The 27,468-nt window shown below is 37.8% G+C and overlaps 2 protein-coding genes across 2 annotated transcripts; both read right to left on the bottom strand.

Moving 5' to 3' along the window:
• Window positions 1–3,809: 3,809 nt before the first annotated feature.
• gpr183a (G protein-coupled receptor 183a) lies at window positions 3,810–9,072 on the bottom strand. The gene is made up of 2 exons (XM_084724872.1): window positions 8,854–9,072; window positions 3,810–6,507 (listed from the first exon to the last, which is right to left on the bottom strand). The coding sequence occupies exon 2, from the start codon at window positions 6,482–6,484 to the stop codon at window positions 5,342–5,344; it is 1,143 nt and encodes a 380-aa protein (XP_084580998.1). The 5' UTR covers window positions 6,485–6,507; window positions 8,854–9,072; the 3' UTR covers window positions 3,810–5,341.
• Window positions 9,073–21,629: 12,557 nt separating this feature from the next.
• Window positions 21,630–23,386, bottom strand: LOC146322781 (G-protein coupled receptor 183). Its single transcript, XM_084724054.1, has 3 exons — window positions 22,999–23,386; window positions 21,974–22,488; window positions 21,630–21,896 (listed from the first exon to the last, which is right to left on the bottom strand). The coding sequence occupies exons 1-3, from the start codon at window positions 23,357–23,359 to the stop codon at window positions 21,732–21,734; spliced, it is 1,041 nt and encodes a 346-aa protein (XP_084580180.1). The 5' UTR covers window positions 23,360–23,386; the 3' UTR covers window positions 21,630–21,731.
• Between the last annotated feature and the right edge of the window lie 4,082 nt (window positions 23,387–27,468).

Raw genomic sequence — 27,468 nt, 5'->3', positions numbered from 1 at the left:
CTATCATCTACAGAATGTCTGTGTAAATTTTGGTAGCATTTTGTTGAAGACTTGTAGAGATACAGATGCTAACTCATTTTGCATAATAGAAAATAGAGTGATCTAATCAACCATAAGTTGCAGAGAAGCAGACTCTTGTCACCATTCAGTTTTAGCAGAGAAGTAGAACAACAGCAACAACAACAATAGGAGTAATACTGTTTGAACCCCTAAACATTTCAGGCCAGGTGTGGCTTAAGAGGTGAAGCAGGTCGTCAGAAGGTTGGTGGTTTGATCCCTAGCTTCTTCAGCCTGTCCTTGGGCAATAAACTGAACCCACAGGCTGTGCCAGTGGTGTATATGTGTGTGACTGGATGAGCTGATGATGATCATCTTACGGGACTGACAAAAGCAAAGTAACACTCCTGATGAGCAGGTTAGCACCTTGGATGGCAGCTTCATTGTATGAGTCTGTGATCGGGTGAATGTTGACGCACATTGTAAAGCATTTAAAGTGGATGGTTGAACAAACTAGTTGTGATGTCACAAAATCCTGCTCATGCGTACACCTCTTTACATAAAGTCAGATTTAAGGTGATCACAGACATACTTCTCCCTTTTCAGCAGATGAAGTCAAAGTGCATGTACATCATTCAACACAATACGGGTTCAACTTTTGAGTGGGCGCAGAATTTAAGACAAAAACAGAGGCAGTTATTCAAATCAGTACCACAGATTTCTGGACAATACATTCATACATTCATATTTTTGGCATGATCAGATTAATGAAATAATCAGAATGTATCTATATCTCTGAAAGTTCTCTGTTTCAGATGTATAAATACTTTGTGTTAAGTTCTCTGATGCTTTCGGCACATTCCTTTAAAACATGCACTTCCCCTTAATCCCCAAAGAGGTCAGACGATGGAAAAAAAGGGAGCGATAAAGCAGATGGCAATTATATGTGTGAAATACAGTGTTCATTGCTATACAAGTAGCAAAACTATCGGCAAGGGATGTGTTTCAGTAGAATACAATGTAGAAGTGTAAAATAAGTGTAAAATAAAGCATATGAAGAGGTCAAGATGAGTAAAGATCTAACGATACCCTGCAGTCTGTGCTTGATTGCTGTGAAAAAAATCTTACTGCATTTACTTGCCCAGAAACAGACGGATCAATGGTTCAAAAGTGTGTGTGTGTGTGTGTGTGTGTGTGTGTGTGTGTGTGAGTGAGTGTACTGAGACAATTGCTCTGTAATTTTCCGAGGAGTGCTGCAACTAACGATTATTTTCACTATATATTATTCTATTTATTGGTATGATTATTATTATTATTGTTTTATTAATCATTTGGTATATAATATATCAGAAAATAGTGGGAAAAAAATCATCACAATTTCCTAAAGCCGAAGGTTTTTAATAATATTCCATTTTCTACTGTATCATAAGAAAACAAAAAGCATCAAAATGCTCTTAATGCTAATAATAACTGGGAAGTTAATTGATTATCAAGCTAGCTTTTTAGTTTCCTGTTGATCAATTAATCGATTAATTGACTTATTTCAGCTCCAGTTCCTACACTAGTATTTCTACTGTGTTTTTACAATGCTAATGCTACATCAACAGTTCCTGGAATACACCTTAATCACAGCAGCAAAATAGATATGAAATAATGTGGTAAACACAGATGTTACAAATGAGACTAATTAAGGTCCTGTTACATTTAGTGTAGCTAAAATGCACAATAGCGGCCCCTGGACTCTGTCTGAGTTGAATGGAATGGAACCTTAATTAGCATCATTGGTAACAACTGTGTTTACTCTATTATCTTATATCAAAACGTCTGTTGTGATAAAGGTCTATCAAGCATTTCAATGTATGTCAATGCATGTCTCTTGTCATGTAACAAAAATACAATAGACATTAACAGACAATAATTTTCAGTTCCTACTTTTACTAGCAGGGAAAAATACATAGAATTTGGTTTACTGTAAGAGCATGTTTTGTTCTGTGGTTTTCTCAGAGCCTTGGCTGTGGTTATGAGGATGATGAACTTTGTCATCTACACGGTGAAAAGAAACCTGCTGAACTTTTTTTTCTTGCCTCTATCTTCACCTATATCTTGTTTGTGTGCCATCGACTGTTGAAGCCAGGAAATATGACTGTGATGATACATGAAGAACAGTTGAGGTGAATATTGTCTCTATTTTGCTTTTTATTATTTGTTTCCCTAATGTTTTGCAAAGTGTTGGCAGCAAAGACATGACAAAGTAACATTTTTTGGAAAAGGCTGTGTCTGAATGGACAAACAAACCAACCAACCTTATAATAACAAATGCAGAAGTGAGTATTGCATTTAACATGTATAAAGAACATAAGAGCAAAATAGTAAATAAATCTAAGGACCTAAACACCTGTCTATTTCCTATAACTTTAAAAAGCACAGCTTGCACAGTCACACAGACCAACATTTTTTTCATCTTTAACAAGTGTTACCACATAAATTTACTAACCCCAAACCACCTGTTTCTGGCGTTCGACCTTAACCTCACCTATTTGCTATAATCGGGCCTGTAACCGTAACCACACTTTAGCTACATTGTACTTGTTTAGTCATGTTGTAGAAAGAAAGAAATAATTAATGTTGTTGGCAGAAACATCAATTTCAAGGTTTTGTCTGCCAGTAGTTTTGTCTATGCTGCATTTCCGTATCATTTTTTGTAGCAATTAAGTTATGCTATATTAGATTTTCTAAGCACAGCTGACTGTGCCGTGCTACAAACAATTCACTGTAGACATTTTTGGTGGTTCCTACAATGATGACAGTAGAATTGTGTTGACTTGAAATGATGAACATCACAGCCCCCCTCAAATGGATCCTTGAAGAACTCCCTTCGTAACCATCAGCCCATCCGATCTCTTTACATGGCCTTCTCAGTGAATTCTGAGTACTGTACAAAGTGTTTAGACGGGTAATGACTCACTTGCAAGCAGGTTAATTTGGTTTGCCTGAGTACAAATACTGAGTCTAAAGAAATATTTTGTCTGATACAAGTAACATTCTAAGAAGTGCATCAAATTAAACAATGATGACAACTGACAAGAGTTCCTAAATCTGTTGACAGAAATGGAAAATGTGACTTGAAACATTTTGCTTTTCTGAAATTCTTAAACATCTCTTAATGCTGAACAGTTTATTTTTTATGAGCAGAGTGGGATGTTTGCAGGTAAAAGAGGATTGAAGAGCAGGCTATGAGTTGAAAGCATCATTTCCACAATATAAAACACTAACAGAAAATCGTTTAAATCTGTTCAGTCAAATGAACCCTACAATTTCCTGCTCAATTCATTCTCTCAGTGCTTAAATATGTTGGCATATCCAGCTTTATGAAATAACACCTGATTTTCATATTCATGAATGTTGCTACAGTTGTCTCAACAAGATTAAAACCCCCTCAATAATGCTAATTTATATTTTGGCAGCACTCAAAAAACAACTATTTACAATTTTTTTTTTACAGGGTTTGGATTTTTGGAGTGGAATTGTATGAGGTACTTATTGATAGTCAGTGTATTACCTACAGTAGATGGAGTGTTGATGTAGGAAGTTAAGCCATGCACTGTTGTAGACAGCATCAGCAGAAATACCTATTTTACCCACCTAATAACAAAAATCAATATAAGCTGAAGTGCATGCTATATTTAGGATGTTTTCATTCTTTGGAAACTGCCATTATATAAGTCAAATATTACTCTTTCCAAAGCCTTATAGACCTTACCTTATAGAACATGGGAGTTGCTAGTCTACTGTTGCCATGACTAGTTAGTTAGTTTGTTCGTGTTATTGTGTGACTTTGGTGAATCTGCACTAACTCTTTAAAACACTGAAGAATAACACAAACCAATGGAAGCTAACAAGGAACAACTGTCGTGCTTTGTGAGGTAAAATTCCTGTTCCCCAAATAAGTCTGACTGGTTTGGAGAAAGCAATATTAGGTTGATGTAACAGCAGTTTCCTGTCAGAGAAGTCTTTTTGGTGAAAAAAAACCAAAACCTTTTGCTACTGATGGTGTCCACAGCAGCACATTGCTTTGCTCTCTACACCCGTGCTGAATGCCCCTACTATAGGTGAAACACTTACCTCACACAACCCCACTTCAAATAATCCAAACTATCCCAATAAAGTGCCCTGTGGAGTTTTGAACTATGGTGCTGTTTTTTAAGGAGTGGATGCCAGTTTTGTCCATCTTATCAGCATGCATGCATGTGATGCAGTTTCACAGTCCTACCAATGTTTTCCCTCTACACCACTGATCTACAGTGGATGGTGATGGTAACACACCTCAAGATGTGCTGCAGTGCACCAGCAGGGACAAGGAAGAAGACTACAAGCTTTAGTAGATATGTAAATTATGCTGAATTTAAAATACTCAAAAACATTGGCTTTGCAAAGGTTTTATGAGGAATGAAATACACTAATTTTAACATTTTTGTTAGGCCTGAAGGATAAAGCATTATTGTGAATAACACTGAATTCAAAAACAACTTTTGTTTGTTTACTAGAAAACAAATCCCCGTTACATTAAACAACATCATAGACTACATCCATTTCATCACAAGGAAGTTAAAGTTAAAGCAGACGAAGATGTGGTGCCTTTTCCAACAAATTAAGGCAGTTGGCAAGCAGCTGAAATACTGAATGTGTGGTTTGTAAACTTTCCTGAGAGATTACAACTGTTTGTTGAACTGAACCTTGAGGTACAAAAAACAAAACAAAACAGAAATTGTTAGTCTGAATGAGGAAGTCATATCTACTTTAACATATTGGTTCATAAAAGCAACACTGAGAGGGTCGACTCAAATATGATGTCTTTGTTCACTTGCAAATATTAAGTCAAAAAAGTTTTTTTTTTCAGGCGAGTGTAGGAATATAACTCCTAAAATTGTACATGAACATACTTTATGACATATTATTGATATGTTCTTCAATGTCTTTTTCAGCTCTCAGTCACTATCAGTTGACTGTCCTCCTCCAACAAGCAAACATAATTTATGAAGAAGTGTCCTCCTGTCTTTCCTGAGCTGCAATAATCTCTTCTTTATGGATTAATTCACTAATATCAATAAGAAAACATTGGAGGTGCTAGAATTCATTCTGTTGATGCTCTTTCAAAAACCTTCCCTCGTGTAAACCAGTCTGGTCTGAAAGAGCTGAATTTCTGTGGATCCAGATGCCGAGTTGCTGCTTGGAGTCCCTGATGGCATGAGTGAGTCACATTATTTGACTTGTTCTTGATTACAGTCGGCCCACATGTACAAAGGTCCTTCAACTCATGTAACTCTTGGCTGCTAAGTTCTCTCATTCACTCATGCTCTCCTCTCAGTACCCTCCTCTCTGAGCCTCTCTCACTTGTTGTACCCATTATGGAGCTGTTGAGATGGATCTTGTTGCCATCAATGACATCCTTGGAGGAGCCTTCAGGTGACGTCCTCACAGCACTGGAGTAGGACATGCTGACCTGTAGCTTCAGCAGCTTCATGAGTTTCCTCTTGTAGCCCTTACAGGCGAAGAAGTAGATAAAAGGATCCAAACATGAGTTGAGGTTCATCAGACACACTGTGATGTGCAGCGACACCTGAAAGGCTGTGAGATCTGCACAATCAGGGCTCGATACCAGCTTGCGGATCATGTACTGCAGGAGGTCAATGTGATAGGGGCTGTAGCAGACAACAAACACCAGGGACACGCAGCAGATGACACCGATGGCCTTGCGGCTCCGGCCAGACCTTTCAGTCAGATGGTTGTTCTTGGCGGTGAAGTGGAGTTTGTAGCACAAGACAGAGTAACACACCAGGATGGTCACCACAGGGATGATGTAACCAAGAAAGACAGCACCAATCAGTATATGAGCAATGTGGTCGACCGTCTCAAAGTTGGGGTATTCCATGCATGTGATGGTGTCATCTGGTTCTTTGTTGGTCATAGGCATGCCCAGCAGGGGGAGGGTCTGTGCCAGGACCAACAGCCACACACCAACACAAATGTAACGCACGTTACTGACCTTCCTGAGTCGGCCGAAGCGCAGAGGCAGGACCACAGCAATGAATCGGTCTATGCTGAGACAGGTCATGAAATTGACCCCTGCATAGGTGTTGATATAGAAGATGAGGCCTGAGAACTTGCACAGCATCTCCCCCAGAGGCCAGTGAAAGCCCATGGCATAATAGGCAATCCTCACAGGCAGAGACAGGGTGAAGAGGATGTCAGAGATGACCAGGTTGAGGGAGTACAAGGTGGTGGAGTTCATCTTCTTCAGATTGGGTCGGATGACGTGGAGGGCGAGGCAGTTACCGAACAATCCCACAATGAAGACAATGCAATAGAAAAGAGGCATGAGGACCTTGGCATAGTCCCGGTGGGCGTACAAGGTGTCGCAGGTAGAATTATTAGAGTTATTGTTGGTGGACAAGGAGGTCAAAGTCATATTCATGGTGGTAGAAGCCATCTTGATTTTTTTGGAACCAATAACTGCAAAAAGGAAAATAAAATATATTAATGATTCTTTTAAGGGAGATTCTTCTTTTCTTTTTTCCACCTCAAAAAATGTATACAAAAAATGTGGGTACCACTTTACAATCAGACTACACTTAGATATAAAGGGCAACAGGGATCTGTTGCTTGCCAAATAGTGAGCCCACTTGTATCGTTAAACCACTCTGTCTCCTCCATCAGCAGCATTTATTCCTGTTATCACATATTTGCTAATACGTTTCTGGTATTTAACCAGTGTTATCATATCTTAATAGTCCAAAAGTTTAATCTGGCATCAAATTAAGCTATCAAATGACCAGATTCATGTACGAAGGCTTTGATAATATGAAAGCTGTGTTATAAACTATATAACTGTTTATTAATGATTTGTGTTACAACTTTACTAATAACCTGATGATAAACCATTTATAAATCATTTATAAGGGCAGTATTGTAAAGTGGTACCAGGAAGCAAAATCAGACATGACATTGAAAAAAACAACAAAAAAAACAAACCACAATTAATGACTGAATCTCTGTCTATGTTGAAATGAAACTAGCCAGGCACAACTCTGAGAGCACATGCAGGTTTACACATATAAGACCTTTCTTTTAAAAGGGAAGTAGAAGAAGTTACAGTATTTGTCATTACTCCTGGCACTTACCGGCAGTTTCATATAAAGAATAATCTGACAATCTCTGCCTGTGATGATAGAGAGGGTTTCTTTGAATTGTAATAAATAATAAGCCATGCAAGTCTTGATTTTGATCATTTCACAATATAGTGAAAGTGCTTAGAAGAAGAACTAATTAATGCACTAGGATTATGTGACTGTAGTTTTAGTTGTTTTACTGTCAGCTAACGGAAAATGATTTGAATTTTCAAGCAGGTGAGCTCTCAGTGGAAGTGGCTGACAGTCAGGTCCTGTCAAAGACTGTAGAAGTTGTTTTTGTGGTGTGTACATAGTGCCACCTTGTGGTTCTTTTTGAGTAAAGTCCAGCAGAGACCAAACTCTTACTTCACTTTTGCCTTAGTTTCAAAGCCTTGCATAATCAAGCCTTCACATGTCTTAAAAAAAATGTCAAAAGGTAAAAAAGACAATGTCAAAATATTAAAAAAAACATCAAAAAGGTCAAGCTGAAAAGAAAGGATATAGAAAGTCTGGTATGTTTTGGTGCCTGAAAATGTATGTTTTCACTTAAAAATATATATATTCATGCTGTCATCTGACATAAGAAGTCATAGCTTATTTTTTGATAATAAAATTATAATTCTAAGTATATTTTCAACCTGTTTACATATATAGATGAGTAAGTCAAGATAAAGTAAGTAGCCCCCGCAACTATTAGCTCATTCATCCACTGATGTACAGCATGTATTTGACTCACAGGACATGGCTGTTTTCTTCGTGCTGTTTGCGCCTAAAAGTGACATGAAGGAAGTCAGTGAACAATAACAGGGCATTGCTTTGATTTTGAATGCAGCTGCAACACTCTCACACTTGCATTGCAAAAAAAAAGTTGTTAAAAGATGGCCTTGCATACAAGGAAGTCAGCTTTCCCCAGGGTGCTCTGCCTTAGAATGGCATGAGGCAGTCGGAAAGTCACATTGTTTGAGCTGAAATTATAACCCGCTCAAGCACATGGTGCAGTGGAGAAACACGTTTCCTGACCCATTAACACAAGTGAAGGGGTATTTAGGGCAAACATGCAGCAACACTCTCAAATGTCTGTGTTGTCATGTTTCATACAGTACATGAATGTAGCTGTTAGTAAATTTGATTTTTTTTTTATGAGAAGACTATAGCTTAAATGATTCTTACAACAGTCAAACTGTTGTGAAAGTAGTTCCCTCTTTATTGTGAGTGTTGTAACTGTGATAGATCGCTTTCACTTTGGCATAAATGGATATTCCCCTAGAAGACCAATGTAATTTCATAGTCCAGTATTGATTATGTTAAACTATAGAGATATGGTTTGAAATATAGTTTGTTAAGGTGTGATGATTTGCCATTAGAAAATGCCATACTATAGTTGAGATGCAAATTTAGTTAGTCATTAGTTGTAGGTAGGTTAGAGGCATTTGCATTTACTAGATAGCCAACTCTGGGCTACAGCACATTTTTCACAACAGAAATCCATTACAAGTTCAACTGAAATAAATATATAATCCTACAAGATATCCCATCTCTGTCAATATCAATGATTCACCATGACCTCAGGTGTAGTGGTAAATACAGAGGTGGGCACACTGTTGGTAAATTGTTAAATAGCAAACTCTCAGTCTGACTCTGCCCCTGACCATAACTCGAAAAAGAAATTAAGTTTGTAGAGAAAACTTACCTCACAGATGGAAGTTTTTCTTGATATTTTCTGAAATCACATTAATCCAGAAGACATGACACCTCTCGTGTTGATATTAAATATAATGTTCGGTGCGGGCGGCACTCCAACCACACTGCCCTGAATGACATACAAGAGACAAATCAAGATCTACATCTGCTGCCGTAACCATAGTGACAAAATATCCTGTTGCTCTCTCTCTCTCTCTCTCTCTCTCTCTCTCTCTCTCTCTCTCTCTCTGCCCTTGTGAGTGCCTCTGTACCCCTCTCCCTTTTTGCTAAACCTTTCAAATGTTCTGTCTCTCACCCAGCGCTTTTGAAACACTCACTGATTATTGCTGAACTGATTGCACCCAAAAGCGTCCAGCATCATGTGACACCAAACTGACGCACGTAATATTTCCTTTGGCCTTTTGGATTGATAAATCTGTGGGGGTTGAGCCTTCTGTGACATATTTTGGGAAGGGATAGGTTTCATAAAGCATGGCATGCCATGTGTGCATACTCAAGGGAGGATGTGGCTTCAGCTGCACAGATAACGCCAACCATCCACAGTTGTTTTTGATCAGACACCTACTTTGTTCTACTGGTGAAAACAGAGATTTTTTTTTTTCAAATGTCAAAGCTGCCCTTCAGTACACAATTACACCACAATTCTCTCTCATAATTCCTAACATTCAAATTCAGAATGCTATTCATTTTGAGATCAATTTCCGTTCCACCTATGCAAATGAGTGACAGCAAAAATGAGGAACTTCCCCTTTGCTCTACGAGCACCTTTGTTTTGATGTTTTGTGCCCAGAATGACTTTCAGAAAAGAAGAAGAGACACATGACTCGTTTGAGTGCAAACCAGTTCTTTTGAAGGGTGTAAAACAATTTATCATTTACTTTCAAGCCCTGAGTGGCAAGTCTGTCATATATTTATTCAGGTTTGATTTTTTTTTTTCCTGCCCTGAATCATCAACATGCGGTGAGTGCAAACTAATGCCACAGAGTCAGAAAACCTCAGTCAAGCCAATAAATACTGGTGATGGTTTAAGCTGCAGGAGTAGCAGCAGCACTGTGGAAACACATACATGCTTTGGAGTGAGAGATCAGAGAACATTTGAAATGTAAGATGTGGTCGAGCCTTGATAGATCACATAGAAGAAAACTGAGAAAACTGTGACCACTTAAACTTTCAAAATGAGTAGACTTTTAGTATATGTTACATCATTATATTAAAAACAAAATCTGACCTAAACGACGGTTCAAAAAAATTTGAACCAGGGGTTGCTGAACATAGAGTTCTGTGTACTAACTGTTATCCTGTGGTTTTCACACCTTTGAATCACTCCCGCCCTGGTATAATTTTCTACTATACATTTTCAGATACAGGATTTGCACAGATGGCACATGCATGCTTGTATGTAGAAACAATTAACTGCACGTTTTGCTCTTCCAATAAATTCCACCAATCTCTGAGGGAAAGTTTTACTACACTTCTAAACAGAGAAAATCATTAAATGTTCTCAGTTGATAGAAGTCTGTGTTGCACCAACAAGCTAAAAAGTTAACTAAACCTTACATTGTTGCTAAACAATAAAATTAAATAATAAAAAAAATGTTGTTTGCTAGCTACCTAAAAAGTTAACAAAATGCTACATTGTTTGCTAGCTAGGTAAAAGTAAAAAAAAGACCTCCCAAGAAACAGAGGGCAATTGAACACAAATGAATAAACAAGACAGTAGATGTACTGTCAGGTGGCAGTAAAGCCCCAGGGAATTTTGACATTTTTAGAAATTTTTAAAAATAGATTTTTTTTTCTCAATCCATCTCAATAAGGCAGCCATTTTAAAAGTTAAACCTCCTCAAGTGTAAGTTCAAAGTTAATACTGGATCACAGTTTAAATTGGAGTTTCGGTCAGCATAATTTTAAGTTAAACTACGATTTAATTTGGTTTAAAGTTACTTCTTGTTGGTGCAGCTGGAAGTGTTGGTCCAGCCTTAAGATGTTACTGTACGTGTAAAACGCTGCTGAACACAAATAGATCTACAAGAAGTATATTCTGTGTTTTAATTGACCACAACCTTCCTTTGTTCAAAACAAGTCCGGCAGTGAGGCAGAGGAAACATTTTAACTTCCTCATGGCCTGGCCTTGTGGAGCTGACTCACTGGGCACCAGACAGCCAGATCACACCCATCGCTGACAGACACCAGACATAGTATTCAGCCATGGCTATTCATAGAAGACAATGGGGCTTAATACCAAAGAAAAGTCACTTGCAGCGTCTTTACACTCATGCTGTTATTAGGATCTTATTTTCAAGGGAAGATATGCACCGAGAGATTTCTCAGAGTATTTGCCACTAATCAGCGTTCAGTACATCCTGTGCATAATGCAGGAAGTTATGAGAGAGAATCTTCAAAAGGATATCCTCTTGAGTTGTGTCTGTTGAAATAAATAGTTATCTCTCATGGATGACCACTGAGTCTATTGTAGTCTTCAACTGATGCTCTATTTACATGCTGCTTGCCAAGAGTTTATACAGGAGGTGGATGAACCCAGTGACCAGTTCAGATTGTAGTACATCCTTAACATACACTACTGCTGTGCTATGTATTTATTTTAAATATGTATATATCTTCTATGACTATGATTTTATGGTACTTATCAATATAGGCTGGAGTGAATAAATGACTGGTCTGTGGTACCAAGATGAAAATGTGGTTCTTAAGGTCAAGCTAATAATTTAATTTGCTAACTCTTCCTCTTTACTGAAAACATTTTGATTATATACAATATTGTAAGTTTGAAAATGGCACTAGGACTATCTCGATCACATTTCACAAATTTTGTTAAATGTATAGTGTGCCATCAGTATCAAACATGGTACACTCTACAGTGATTAATAAAATGTCGAGGCCTCTCTGCTGCTGCTCAGCATGTGGTTCAGATAAGAGTGCAAAAGTTGTACAGGAAACTTTTGTGGCTCTTCTTCAGAAAAAAAAAAAACACTGCCTAGGTAAAAAAAAAACTCACTTCAGATTGCTAAACTGATGATATTTTACAGCACTTGATTTGGCACTAGGACAGTGACACATTTTTAGCAGCAGCTCTACAGCTCGCTCGGTCACAAAAAATTTCCACAGGAGGCTAAAATTTGGCATGGAGGTCAAGTGATTGAGTGTGTGTAAAGGTGTGTGTTTACGTTCATGTAAATTGGCTAAAAAGGGCTGTGGAAGCGAGAGTGGCCTGTAACTTGTACATGGATTCATGTACGATGGCCAAACTAATAAACCATTCATCATAGGCTCTTGTGGGAGGCATTACTGCACTCAGAAGAATTCCTTTATCATTAGGGACGTCCCCTCCATAACTCATGAACCAGTTGTCATAGAGACTTGCGTTAGGCATCATTGGACTAGGCAGAGAGTTCCCTTTTTCCATTGGTGTGATTTAAAGCTGCTGTAAAATAAAAACAGTTGATTGTTGATTCTCATCTCCAGGACATGACATACCAACATTTTGGATCGGAGGATCTCCGCCCTTAAGCCTCTCGTTTTAGATCAGTCGAACCAAGGGAGCACCGGCTAGCAGACACCAAAGTCCCTGAATCCCAAAAGAGGTCCCTCAGGTGTTAAAAAAGGAAGCTTGAATCCTATGAATCCTGCACCGACAAAGTGAGTTTTCACCCAAAGCAGATTAGAACACATTTACACACCTGAAAACTTTAAGTCAGCTCTGAAACCTCATACTCATTGTTTGATTTGAAATCCAATATGTAGGAGTACACACCCAAAACAAAAACCTTTTACTGTGGATCAGATGGAACTCCACCTCCTTTTACAGCAAAGTTGTTGTGATGGTTTAATAATTATGTGTAGCTTTGTACTGGACTAACTCAGTACTTGGTAGGTTTCAAATCACAATTTCTCATATCAAGCTCTTTAACATTTTTAGGTAACCTGGAGCACATTTATGGTGTGGCCGAAAATATCTATTTATTTCCTCTGGTCTACGTGACATTTTAGGTCACTGTCGTCTAAAACTAGATACCTCTTCTGAGACAAACACTGCACTCTTCTGGCAAGAGTGCTGCAGCTGTTGGGGTTCAGATCTCTCAGTGGGTTCAAGAAGACAGGTCAAAGATTTGCACTTCACACCTGTGTATAGAACACTTAGACTTGTGTTGTAACTTTAGTAAGTCACAGGATGGCAGCAATGTCTTTACTGTTCTTTCAAAGGCAGATTCCCCTCAAAATAAATTCAAAACAGTGTGTAGACAAAAAAATAAAAATAAAAGCCTGACATGTTCTGTCACTATTGTGTCTATAACAGAGCTACAGTGACAACATGTAATTGAAAGAGATACTATAGTTTGCAAGTCCATAAGTTTGATTTCGAATGATGAAGTCCAAAAAATAATTGGAAATCATACTTAATATGCACATCCAATCTCCTTAAAAAACAGCTTTGATAAGCAAATAAAAGATTTGAATGTAACTATAGTTTTCAAGCCAAACTTAACTAGTAGTTGTGTGTTAACAGTTGCATTGTTTACCTGACAAAACTAGCCCTTAAAACATTTAAGTCATGATTTGATTTTGAATGAATTTATTGTTGTTTATTGCCAATTTATTGTGGCCGGGCCTCAATAAAGAACCACTCCTCATGCTTGTCAATTATATATTAATACATTCTGTTCTTCTGATCCATTCTACAGGGCAGCAATAGGAAATATTTATATGTTACTAACATGAATCATTCCCTGTTGTAGATATCATGTCTGGATATAGAAGAAATTGATCACTAAACATTTCTGGAAGTGAGTATTCAAAAATGTTGATGATGATGACACTGAACAATTCTTTCACTGTGCTTAATATTCCCATATCAATATTTCTTTTGGTGAATGAGTCCTGAGTCCGTGTGGTAAATAGGCTGAAAAATGTGACTATGGTCTATGCTAATATTAAATGCAAAGCACTGTTATTAGTTTTCATGAGGAGGCTCAAGAGAGACTTTATTTTTTAAAAGGCCATGAAAAACAAGTAACTGCCCAATCACACATTTTGCACTGGGGTTATTGGCAGAGCTTATGGGCACTTAAAGACTTTATAAAAGAAGTGGACATAGCCACCATGATGTCACCCACTGGTTTATGAACTATCGTTTTGAATAAGCACCCAAGAAGTGATCTAAGCGCTGATGCTAATTTTGACATAGTGGCCAATCTTTGTAATAACATCAAATATAGTTTTTCAGCATCTCAACCCTGACAAAATAATGTTTCACTATGAGAATTTGATAGTTTGGAAAGTCTGGAAGAGCCGCGCAATTAAATCATTTTATCCCCTTTCAAGTTAGCGAAGGGCTAATAACCTCAAGGGGTCGTTGAATAATTTGGGTGGGTCACCAAATGGTTGTGGAGAATAAATGTAAAATAAAATTTTTCAAAAAAATGTGGCAAGCAGCATGAAATGAGAGAGAGGAGGCATTTCTCTGGTCTTTAAAGGCATTCAAAATAAAGGATAAGCACTTAAATGCACTACACAGCTCACCCAGCACAAAAATGACAAATACCCACGTAAACCACCTGTTTCTGAAAAGACATAAAATGCCCTAAAGCACACCCTGTTTTATCATTTATTTTACTCTAAATGGGACCATTATTTACAAAATAAACATCATACTGCATTGAAGAAGACTTGAAACTGGCGATTGAGACATAATCTCATTACTAAGATGTTTACTGAAGTTATAAATCTTATATCCTGGTTAAACTTCAAAGGATGGGATTTATCCAGAATAATTACTGCTGGAGGTGTGAAAAGGAAGAAGGAACTTTTCCTCATTTACTGTGGGATTGTTCATTTGTTTCTCCTTTATGAAAGCAAGTAAGTGCTTATTAAGGGGTGGGTGTCTTCTACCACCAGGTATGTCCAAACAAATATCTGAACTTGCATTAGCAGGATTTATTGGTGCCTTGAGGATTGTTCTTCACCACTGGAAGAGTCAGACAAAACCTGTTTTTGATGATGGTTTAAGTTGATGATGGATATTGCCTCTTTCAAATCACAAGGACCAATAACTATCAAGGGAAGTTTTATGAAGTCTGGTATAGTTTTTTTTAATGTAGATAAAGAAAGAAACAAAGGATTGAAAATATTCCTACCTTTTTATTAAAATATGCTTACAACTCTCATTTTCTTTTCTTTCTTTTTTTTTTTTTAAATTATTATTAGTTTTGCATCACTATTATTATCATTATTATTGTTACATTGTCAAGTGCTAAGATTTGTTGTTTTGTTGGTTTTGTTTTGCCAGTTGTTTTGTGTTAATTTACTGTAGTGTGCTGTTCTATGTTACATTGCATTGCTGTTAAGTTACATAACGATACGTACATCACATGACTTCTGTAACTGTCACTTTTGTTGTGACAAGACAACAAAATGCTGAATTTCAGAAAATTACTGTGAGGAAAGACCTGCTATACGTGAGTGTTTGTTGTTAAGTTATTTATTTAACTGGCTAATGGCTAGGACTCTAGATATACTTTTTATCAGTAATGTTATGCACAGCAACACAGTCAGTCATGCAGCATTTCTAGCTATCTACCTTGTACAAATCTTTGAGCTTATAATTCTTCATTAAACCAGCTGTTTACTGCAAGCTAATGCTACCTGGCAAACACTAATTAGTTTAGCTGTGAACAGTTACTGAGAATTCAGTCAAGAAGATCCCTCTAACCACCTGTTTATACAGCCTCCTGCAGTCCAATCTATCTCTTAAAACTACAAACAAATCAAAAATTAATACAATGAAAAACAATTTATTCAATTATAAGAGACAAAAGGCTAAATAACTGTAATTTAGCACGTTTTTCATTTGATTATGACACTATTAATGTATACATAAAAAGCAAATACAAATAATTGTGTATTGTATTTGACTTTATGTTTGTTGTTTGTTATTTAAACATTTAAAATCCTTTATATATTTAAGGGGACTTTAAGGTAAACAGTCAGGAGGATTCAGCTGTGGGTTTGGGTTTATGACTCCTCAGGTTATAAGAAGTAGCACAAAAGACAGGGGTCTTTGTCAGGCAGTGCAAAGACCACCATACAGCCGAATGTCAGTAAGAAAAAGGAACTGGTAGTGGATGGTAGAGTGAGAAGCCACAAACTGACACTATCCAGCCTGAGGAAGTGGAAATGTTGCAATCCAACAAGCACCTATGGGTGTGTATCAACAACAAAGTTGGCTTAGACCAAAGGGCAAGGCAAGAAAAGATTTTTTATGTGTAAAACATAATGTGCTTTACATGAAGATTAAGGAAGGCCAAGAAGAGTGAGGATGAGGCAGAGAGAGAGGGAACTGTGATGAAAAGAATAATATGAATAATGTTAATGACAATACTAAGAGTGATAATAATTATTGCCATTCACAGCAAGCACAGATTTATTGCACATTACTGCAAAAACATAAAAAACCCCAACATAAAATAAATGGCAACATTAAAAAAGAAATGATTTAAGACCGTTTTTAAGAGAGATAAGAGACTGAGCACATCTGAGGTCCTTGGGGAGGCTCTTCTATGGAGCCAGGACAGTGACTTTAAATTTTGGCATCAGAAATAAAATTTGGCATTGAAAATAAAACCTGAACTGAAAAAGGAAATATTGGCACAGGAAAAAAGTTGTACTGGCACTGAAACATGTATTGGCACTGAAAAAAAATAACACCCAGGCATTATAAAACAAAAATATAAATATTTTATTTTATTTTGATATCATTTTCAATTTTGATGTGTTTTTTAATAAGATATTCTGATTATTTTCCTCAAGTATTTCAATGCCAATCTTTTCTTTTTAAGTTCAGGTTTTGCTTTCAATGCCAAATCAAATTCAGTGCCAGAATTTAAAGTCACTGTCCTGGCTCTGTGCTGTTTTAGTATTGAGGGCCATAAAAACTAAAGCAGCTTTGCCGGACTTTGATTCTCAAGTGTAACAAGAATTTTAGAACCAGTCAAGCTGAAATGTCTGACTCATTGTTCTTAAGCAAGCCTGATAAGAAGGGACAAAGCGGTATATGATGGAACAAGAGCAAAGAGAAGAAACCACATAGCACACGACTACGTCAAACAGACATGTTGTGAAATGGGCAGTGTGCAATTTGTTGGTTGATGACAGTGTCTGTGCATGTAGTGTAGGTACTGAGTGTGTGTGATTGTGGACTAGTGATAGTTCTGTGTTCGTACTGTATGTATGTATGAACTTCTTGTATGTATGTATGAATGTGTGTATCCAAGACAAATTTCCTTAGGGACAATAAAGTCTATCATATCTTATCTTATGTATCGTTAAGTAGAAAATTTCTGGTATTAACTTTCATGTTCACAACACTGCTTGTTCTGTCTACAGGAAACACAGCTGGTTTGTGGGTATTTACGTGTGGTTGAATTTCTCTAATGCCACTTGCGGTGACGTGAAACCATTCTGAAATGCCCCACTGTGTGACGTATCAAATTAAAAATTAGTTGAAAAAGTAAATCTTTCCCTCTCTGATTCAGAGATCAGGTCAGGATCAGGTTCATATACCGACGGTTTCTGGATGAATGGTGTATGAAGACTGGGAGTAGCCCAGCAATAATTCAAGAAAATCAAAGCAGTAGTTTGTGAATGATGCTACAATAATCTTAATGAACCTCAAACATGTTTCATGAGTTTCTATAACAATATCTAGAATATTAAGCTAGCTGCTAGCCAAAAAACAAACAAACAAACAACAACAACAACAAAATCAAGTAGCAAAACATCAGGTTTACTGTATCTAGCGCACTGTATCTGCTGCCATCCATCAACACTTCTGAGCGCACACACTTAAGAGACAGTAAGTACATACTAAGTATAGAATTCATACTTTCATATTAACAGAAGGTCAGACGTCTGCATGCACTGTGAGAAAGTTCACTCGCAGTGACACACACAGCAGCATTACACAGCACCAAATTTCCCCACACAAGTGAGAAGTTGACTTTTAACATTTTCAGTTAGTCATGTTGTTGTTTATCCTCCAAACTTACAACATCAACTACAACTTTAAATCCTGTTTCCTGATTAGTTTCTCTTACGTTTTGTAGATGCTTTTGTGTTGCAGAACAACTGACTCTTCTCTGATACTGTGCCTTTTGTCTTCAAAGAAATCTTTATCTTCAAGAAACCTCTTCCGTTTTGTCTCCAAAATACTTGTGACTGTGTTGAAGGAGGTGCTTTGCAGAGCATAGAGGTTAAGGTCAGGGGTGGGTTGTGATAATAAGTCAGGCCAGGCATCTAATGTCAGTCCAAACCAATCTTCACGTTCACCCCATTCACAACGGGCCATAAATACTGTGAACTTTTTGCTGAAATATCTGGTAACACTTCATTTGAAGCCGTGTGCATAAGACCCTCATTATGCTGCTATAACCATGTTCTGACACCTATCGTCAGGATGATTGTTTAGGATTGTTTATGACTGTTGTCATTAAGTATCATTTAATCAATTATGTCATCTTTAAGTTTAGCTTTATGTTTTAACATCACATCATAGTGTCCTATGTGTATATGTTTGACACAGACCATTATGAGACTATTATAAGTGTGCTAATAATATTTCTTGACCTGGAGTGAAGTGCTAGCACACATTTTGGACTTGTAAAGATTCTAATCTAATCAGGAAGAGCTTTCTTGAACCATTAAAACATGACATAAACCCTAAATTATGAAGAAGATGATTCATCAGCTGAAAATGACAGACTCACCATTGATATCTCTCCCTGATCAAATTCTCCATTCTCACTCATGTCTTCACACATTGTTAGCAATGCTTGGACATTTATGTTTCTTTTTTTATGCTCCTTTTCTTGATTTTGCTGTCTTAATAGCCCACTTTAAGCACAGACTGTGTGCAGTCTTGCAATCAAAAAATTATCTTGACTGAACAGCTACTGCTATGCAACCTGACATAACACACACAACTGCTTGTTTTAGGGATAAAAATGACTAATTGGTAGTTTGAGGTATAAATGGCTATAATTTTATTAATAAACCTATTTTAGGTAAAATCATGAACTGAGACAAGTAGGGATTTTATTTTAACAGAGTTGTGTGTATTTGAAAACACCAGGAGGGTAAAAATGTTCCCAGTGGTAGGATGTCATCATTAAACTGTCAAAATCTTTTGTAACAGTCTCATGAATAATTTCCTGGACTTCAAAGTCAGTGGTACCATTTGGACTTGGTCATAAAGATGTCATTAAAAGCTATAGAGCCAGTTTGAAAACCGAGTACAGTATCTGGCTGATTTTACTAACCAAGTTAGGTAGTTTACTTGTTGCTAAAGTAGACAAACCACAGTCTGGTGTTATCTGTAGCTGACGTTAGCTAATTAGCTCAATTAGTCAACAGTTAAATGTCAAGTTGTCAGAGCAAAGACATCTTATCTGATCTGTCTACTTTGCATTAAAGGTGACATAATTCGCCAAATGACACTTTGACATGTGATGACAGAGATCATACCATCAGGGTAAAAGTAGGCAGGGAGGTTGACAATCTATTGTTCTGGGGGACTGTATAGCTGCCATTTGTTGCTTTCTCTTTGTTTTATCCATTTCATTTAGTGTTTTTAAAATTAGCCTGAAACTCCAGGCCGGTCAGCTTGCCAGGCCACCAGGAAATATCCCGATGCTCCCACTCACCAGTCCGTCTCTGGTTCAGCTCATATTTACTGGGTAGAACACAGAGTAATTTACAACATCTCAAATTGTGACACTCCCTCCTGAGGTACATAAAAAAACTTTGTGTCCATTGTTTTTCTCCCTTTAAATGTTTTCACTTGGAAATATTCACCTTGAATAGGTCCAATACTTGTAATGTGTTAAGTCCTTTTGGGGATCAGCTACACCGTGCTTGCCATCCACTGCACATGCTGAGAGTAGAGGCTGTGGTTATGTTTTTCATAGTGGTTACACCATTGTTATCTAATGCATATTATTGTCTCAAACTTGACAGCACAATAATTCCAAAACTCATCAGTTACCATTCTTATCAGTTTAATATTTCATGACTCAATTTCATTACTTTCTTCTAAAATGATAGGGCAGCTTTTCCGAAAACCCGGCAAATGTTAAAGGTTAAATTTAAATATGGGACTCTGCACTATAAACAGACAATGTGCACCTGTTTACATTTGTAACACACACATACACACACACACACACACACACACACACACAAACACACACACACACACACGCATACAGCAGCCACACTTCAAGATGTGGGACCCAACAGGAATGAGGCCTCTGTGGGGGAGCAGGAAAGGTGGGTGAGGAAGTGGTGATTGTATTCATCTACGCACTCCCACACAGAGCTCAGATGTGGGTGTGAAAGAGATATGTTCTCATTTTGACATATCCAAAATTCTCGTATAAGGTAAACATACACAGTACTGCGGAGAACATAAGAATAATGTTTTTGATAGTCGAAGAAAACACATTACAGATAAACTAAAGTGAACTTAGACGGAATATTTTTGAGGGGTTTTCCCACATGCCAAATCATGTGGCTGAGACACAAAGGAAGTGAAAGTTGCTGCCATGCTGCATTAATGACCACAACATTTGTTACATAGCTTAGCTCATTTATGTAGTTGATAGTCGAGACACTTGTTTAAATTAATGATCACTATTGTATGACACACACACAACAAGAAAAGCAAAAATAATGAGAAAGGTAAGGAAATAAAGGTAATAAGATACAGCATCATGTAAAATATAAAAATAAAATTAAGAAAAGTGATTTAGGACAACACATTTTATACAGTTTTCTCTTTTTTTGGGGGGGGGGGGGGGGGGGTATGAGCCACTTTGATCTGCATTTTTATGGATATTTGCTATGTACAAGCATAGTTGATAATTCTCTACTTGCACAATGTGGTGTGATTTTTTTTTATTTATTTATTTATAAGCTAAATGTCTGCTTACTTCCTGACAACCCTGGTAACGTTAACTTTGGCTCCAAACTTTGTGATTTTTTCAGGATTAAGTTAGTTGCTTCACTTTCCATAGTTAGCTTGGTACATAGTGTTAGTGGTGTTTACTGTTTGTTTTGTACATAGTGTTTTTGAGCATTCTGATAATCATCCTAGCTAGATATCCATTAGCAATGTTAGCACCAACTCAGTATAGCACCAACCTACAATGATTTTATCAGTGTCATCTTCAAACTCGACAGAAACATAATAAAACTCACCAAAAATGTCTTGCCTTGTCTTCCCACAGCTAAAACAATCACTAACTGTTGTTTGGTTGAAAACCACCAGCACACTGGAATGGATGTGAACATATTCTGGCCATACACGCCAACTCTAGTAGGAGCTGGTGATTGTTGGAACAGTGGAAGGGGAACCAAAACGTTGGTGAGTTTGAATTTGTTTCTATTCAAGTTTGAATGAAGATGACAAACCTAACTAGCTAGTTAACATTAAGACACTGAGGTGATTATCAAAATGCTCAAAAAAACCATATACAAAAATGGTAAATACTATTAATAATATGTACTAAGCAACCTTTAACAAGTTAAGTAACTAACTTGAAAAATGATGAAAAATCACTAGGGTTGGAGGCACTGGAATGACAGGAATTAAACAGAGGTGCAGGCAGTAAAACAGATATATGTCACACTACAACGCGCAAGTAGAGAATATCCTAAATCAAAGACTCGTCAGTCATTTCCAAAGAAAGCATCAACACAAGTGACTAAAAATAGGCCTTTTTGAGTTTAACAGAGTAAACTAGGTCTTCTCCGTGGCACTGGTGTTAGATATATATCCAAGCTCAGCTGTGGTTTCTCTCAGGTGTTGCTGCTGCTGTTCTCAGCTGTCATTTTGGAGGAGGCACCAGAAGTGTACAGATAGTCCTTAAACAGACTCAACACTCGCATCTTGTAGGTCTTAATGGCAAAGAAGTAGATGACTGGGTCCAAGCAGCAGTTGAAGTTCATTAGTGAAACTGTAATCTGGAAGGAAAAGAGTAGATTATGAACAGGTGAACTGTGTGGAATTTTTGAAATCACATGAGTAAATGAGGTCCTACCTGTAAGGACACCTTAAAGGCCCTGAGTTCCTCGCAGGTTGGCTGGTGGTATATCTTTCTGGCCATAAACTGCATAACGTTGAGGTGGTAAGGACTGAAGCATGTGAGAAAGGTGAGGAGGATGAGGAGAATAATGGTGTTTGCCCTGTGATTCCTCCTCGATCGACCAGATACAGAGTTCTGCTTGGCTGCAGCTCGCAGCTTCAGGTTGATCTTGGCGTAGCAGCCCATGATGATGGCAAGTGGACAGCAGAAGGAGATAGCACAGGCCAGAAGCAGGAGATAGGGGGTGAAGCGGGAGCCCTCAAAGTTGAAGTACTCCATACAGGTTCGTCTTTCCTGGTCCTCGTGCAGCATGCTGCGGAACATCAGAGGAGCTATTTGCAGGGATACCAAAGCCCAGACCAGGCAGCAGACCCTGCGCACCACCCTCACACTGCGCAAACACTGCAGCCGGTGTGGATGCACCATGGCCAGGTATCGGTCCAGACTGATACAGGTCATGAAGCCAATACCTGGGGGAAATATAACAAATCTGTAATATAGTTCATGCTTAACACATACAGAACAGAACTGCAAAACAAATTAAGAATTTCAGAGATAACAACCAAAGGCAGAGATCTGAGGGGTGTACTACGAAGCAAGATGAATGAGTAAGAGGGTATGTTGAGTCTACAGCCAGTTTTCAATTTCACAATGGTGGCTCTCTTTTAACCTGGCTAGATCACCATGGTAACTCCTCTTCAATCAAGGTGTTTTCAGCATCGAGGCCCCATTCTGATACTTATTTATAAGAATAAGAATATTTTGGTCGGCAAGTGTTTTATACTTCATATACTATGAGTGTATGGGGTTTTGATGCAATTTTTAATTAGCTCTTAAACCCATATTGTTGTTGTATAAATCTTGATATATTTCAGACATATTGCTCAGAATGGAAGAATTGTTATCTGAACCTGATGTGGAGATATTAAGACACACTCATGCCATATTGGCAACAAATGGACAACAAATGGACAACATACCTGCATAGGTATTTGCAAAGAAGAGTAGTGTGGTCAGTCTGCAGAGAAAGTCACCAAAGGGCCAGTCAAAATGGCGGATGTAGTAAGTAATTCTGCCCGGCAACGCCAGTGTGAACAGGGTGTCTGATAGAGCCAGGTTGACCAGATAGATGGAGGTGGAGTTGAACTTCTGCTTTCTCTGGCAGATTACATAGAGAACCAAGCTGTTGCCGCACGCACTGATGATGAAAACCACAGAGTAGAAAATGGGGAAGATGACCACTGCAGCTCTTTGGTAAACAAACACATCACAGTCACTCAGGTTTGCAGAGCTTTGCGCTGAGTCCAGGGTGATATTTTCAACTGCCATCCCACCTGTCATTTTGAGGAAAGCATTATAATATATATTATAAATCACTGGAAATTAATCTGTTAGCATAAGCAAAGTCAAGGCAAGGATAATTCATTTATATAGCACCTTATCAGACACAATGCAATTCAAAATGCTTTATAGGTGCAAACATACATTAAAATACCATTTAAAATACAAAAAGTGAAATGGTTAAATAGTTAATCAGGGGAACAAGAAACAATAGTCCACTGAGCTGTAGATAAACGTCATCATAATTTAGAGTACTCACAGGAAGAGGTAGGCTGCCCAAGGTCTGTTGCTATTAATACTCTTTAGTCAAGTGATTGTGGCTGTAAACAGAGCTGCAACACCCTAAATACCTCTGAAAAGTGTGAATGCAGTATCTCAGTCCCACCTCTTTTCTTTGACATCATATGTCTGTCATACTTCGTACATACTGTGACCCAGTTAGTTGATGCACTGTGCACAGTAGTCTGGTGAATAGATTTTCATTGACACTTTTCAAACAATTGTGATTTATAGTTCCCTCAATTCAATTTTAATTCAATTATGGTTTATTTTCTGTTTAAACTATGATTTGGTAATACTTCTGCATTAAAATCTCTGAACATGCTAGACATACAGTATGTTACATATTTTGTTGAGTTGTGTTTCCAACAATGTTCAAATGAAGAGAAATCTGTATTTTTTCAGGGTAATGGTGTTTCTCCTGCTAGCTATTGTCAGCAAATCTGACAAACGGTATTATGAATTATGAATTATTATTAATTATCACCTTGGCAGTCAACATGATTTCTGTCTGGGTTACTTCAGACAGATTCTGATCCAGTGTATAAGATTTAGGGGGATTTATAGGCAGAATATGGCATGGAGTTATGTCTCCACAGCAGACCAGAATGGACGAGCGAACATTAGCTGAGCTCTAGAGATTACCTTTCACATTTTGTCTTTCATGTTTTGTAGTCACCATAGATTTTTCACACTTGCAAGAGGAGAGTGTAGTGAATTGGCTCACTGCTTTATGTCCCACACATTGGTTCAAGTGAAGTAATAAAATTGTCATTGCTGCTATCTTGACCAAGAAAACTGAGTTTTCCTCCTCACAGAGCCTTGCAATGGTGCCTACATGTACCAGGATACATTATGGGTGAGCTTGTGACTCCTACTACCATGTTGCAGTGTTACCACCACCCAACCTATAGCCAACCTAAATAAAGTTTGATAGATACATGTACATGTACAGTGTATGAATAGTATGAGTTGATGAATTGAGCTTCTGGTGGTTTGCAGATAACCACTTAGAGGTATCTGCCAGACATCAATAGATTTGTGCTGCTACCTCCAGACGGTAAGAAAGACAGAATTAGTACAGGCCTCACAGTTCTCACAGTTTGGTTAATACAGGAGCACTGCAGAGTGCTTGTGTGTGTGTGTGCGAGAGAGATTGAAAGATAGTGAATGATAAATTATCACATTCATGCTTTAAATATCCATTTCATTGTGGTTGCTATTTAAGAAATGTACATGCACATGACAATATTCAAGGCTAGGGATTAAATGCACAAACTGTCATGCTTTACACAAAAGTATCTGTTGAAGTGTCAAGTGTCAAAGTGTCAAGTTTAATAGAACGGTGCTTGTATTTGCACTACTGCTTGCAGAGGGTGAAGCATGTTTTTTGAGAAAGGTTAGATGAAGTGATAGAGTGCGAGGTTTTATATTGCGCTTCTGCCTCTGAGGTTTCTTAAGTTGGTGCTCTATGTGGCTAAGGTGAAGGCAGGCAGGCCTCAAGTGGAGCTGATGGAAGATGTATAGGAGGAAGCTGAAGTATTGCTGGTGCTTGTGCAAAACTGTCAAAAATTCTGTGATGTGTAGATGAATCACTAACAGTTTGAAGAATGTCACGTCTACGTGCATCTCAACCACCAACCCCCCAGACAGATTAAAAACTTGTGAACAATCTAAACCGAAAAAAAGATGGTGTTTGGTTCTAAGAAAAGTTAAGGTGGTAAAAATGTGGCAACACGATTCTGCTATAGCAAAGGAAGATGCAGCTGCTTCTCCTCAGCAAACAAAACTGTTTACCCCACTGTCACAACGTATTTGTTATTTTAGTGACAGCTACTTTATTTAATCAGATATTTAATTTGAATCTTTTTCATAGACTGATTGAGGACATTTGATCAAATATTCACACCCCCACTTCTTTAGCTGACTCATAACGCCTCCCCTGGATAATTAACATGTCTTTAATGAAATTTCCATCCAAGAATTAATTGAAACCGCCTCACACATGACACCTTCAGGTCCTAATACCAAATTATTATTAGAAGTTCTAGATAGTGTAGCCTCTTGCCTGCTTCTGATCATCAACAGTTCTTTATTCTCTGGATGTGTTCCAGATTTTTTCAAGACTGCTGTGTCCAGCCAGTTCTCCAAAACCTGGTTCTGATCCCTCTGTCTATAGCAATTACAGGCTGATTTCCAAACTTCCATTCCTAAAATTAAAAAAAAAATTCAACAGAGAAAAATGTTTCAGATCAGTTATTTGAAAACAGGAGGAACATTTTCAAAAAACAGATTTTTGGAGGCAACACAGCACACAGACTGCTCTGGTAAGAGTCATCAATGATGTTCTAATGAAGGCTGGTGCAGGCGAAGGCTCTGTGCTGGTTCTGCTTGATCACTTTTTACAGTTGATAATAGCATTATTGATGAAAGGCTGAGAACATGGTTTGGCATCTCTGGAACTGACCGTTAGTGGTTCTACTCATACTTTTTAATGGAAAATTTGCTGTGTCTGTTGATGGCTTTAACCCCTCGTAAGTATTATCAAAGTATTGGATGCTGCAAGGCTCCAGTCTAGGGAAAGTTTTCTTTTCTTTTCATATACTCTTCATGCAGTCCACATTATTAAGTAAACCACTGGAATCAGCTAAGTTAGCTCTGCTGTATACTGCTTAACTGCTAGAAATGATTGGATGGTCGAAAATTTTCTTTGGCTTAACTCCTGAAGAAATTCTGGAAATCCTTATTAAAGACCCTGAGCACACATATCACCAAGTTCTGCCTGCTCTTGACTCTCTAGGGCAACATGTTGTACCATCAGCTAAGAACCTTTGAGTTATTCTAGATCAAAACCTCACTCTTGAGTCACATGTAAAATAACAGACCCTGTTGTGTTATTTCCACCTGAGAAACAGACTTATTCAGGTCTTTATCGCTTCTTCTCTGATTACACAGCTTCAGAATGTCTAAAATGCATTGTCACATTTCCCTTTTTAGCTCCTCTTCACTGGCTTCCTGTCCATTTAGGAATTCATTTTAAAATTTTAATTTTGACTTTTAAAGTCCTGCTTGGTATGGCATCAACCGACATGACAGAGCTTTTAATCCACCTCTCGCCTGCCTGTAGCCTACGGCCCTGTTAGCTTTTCCACAGTCAAGGATGAAGACTGAGGATGACAGGACTTTTGTAGAAATGGGGTCCCAACCCTTTGGAACAGACTACGTCAAGAACTTCACTGCCCTCCTTTAAGGCGTCTCTCAAGACTCATTTTTTATTGTCTGGCTTTTTCCTGCTGATTTTATCCGTTACCTACTTTATCTGATCTTTCATGTATATTTTTTATCCATTATTTTATTTATTTATTTATTGTTTTAGCAATTTTATCTGCTCCATGTGTTATTTGTGATTGTGGTGTTGTAATGCATTATTCACCTGCTTGATTTTAATTATCCCTGTTTATGAAGCACTTTGAAATGGTGGTTATGAAAGGTGCTCTATAAATTAAGTTATTATTATTATTAATGTAAAAGATCATTTGCCCAGAACATTTCACATTGACACGACCTTTCAGAGATGTTAAAGAAACATAACACTTTATTGTTATCGCTTAAAACCTTAACTGAAATACAAATATGATACATTTTCTAATAGCATGCTTAATCAAAGTTTTGTAAGACTAGCAGTACAGTACAGTGGCCAAGCTAACAGTAGAAGTACAGTAGAAGCACAGTGACTGCAGTATCTCGTCTCCCTCGCCCACCAAAGCTTTCCAGGTTGGTGTAATTGAAATGGATGGCTGCTGAATAGGCAAAAGGTCACTAATTGTCAC

This window comes from Lutjanus erythropterus, chromosome 8 (genome assembly GCF_056507025.1).
Source record: "Lutjanus erythropterus isolate fLutEry1 chromosome 8, fLutEry1.hap2, whole genome shotgun sequence".
NCBI lineage: Eukaryota > Metazoa > Chordata > Actinopteri > Lutjaniformes > Lutjanidae > Lutjanus > Lutjanus erythropterus.
The sequence above is the reverse complement of the archived record's forward strand: the minus strand, read 5'-3'. Positions and strand labels throughout refer to the sequence as shown.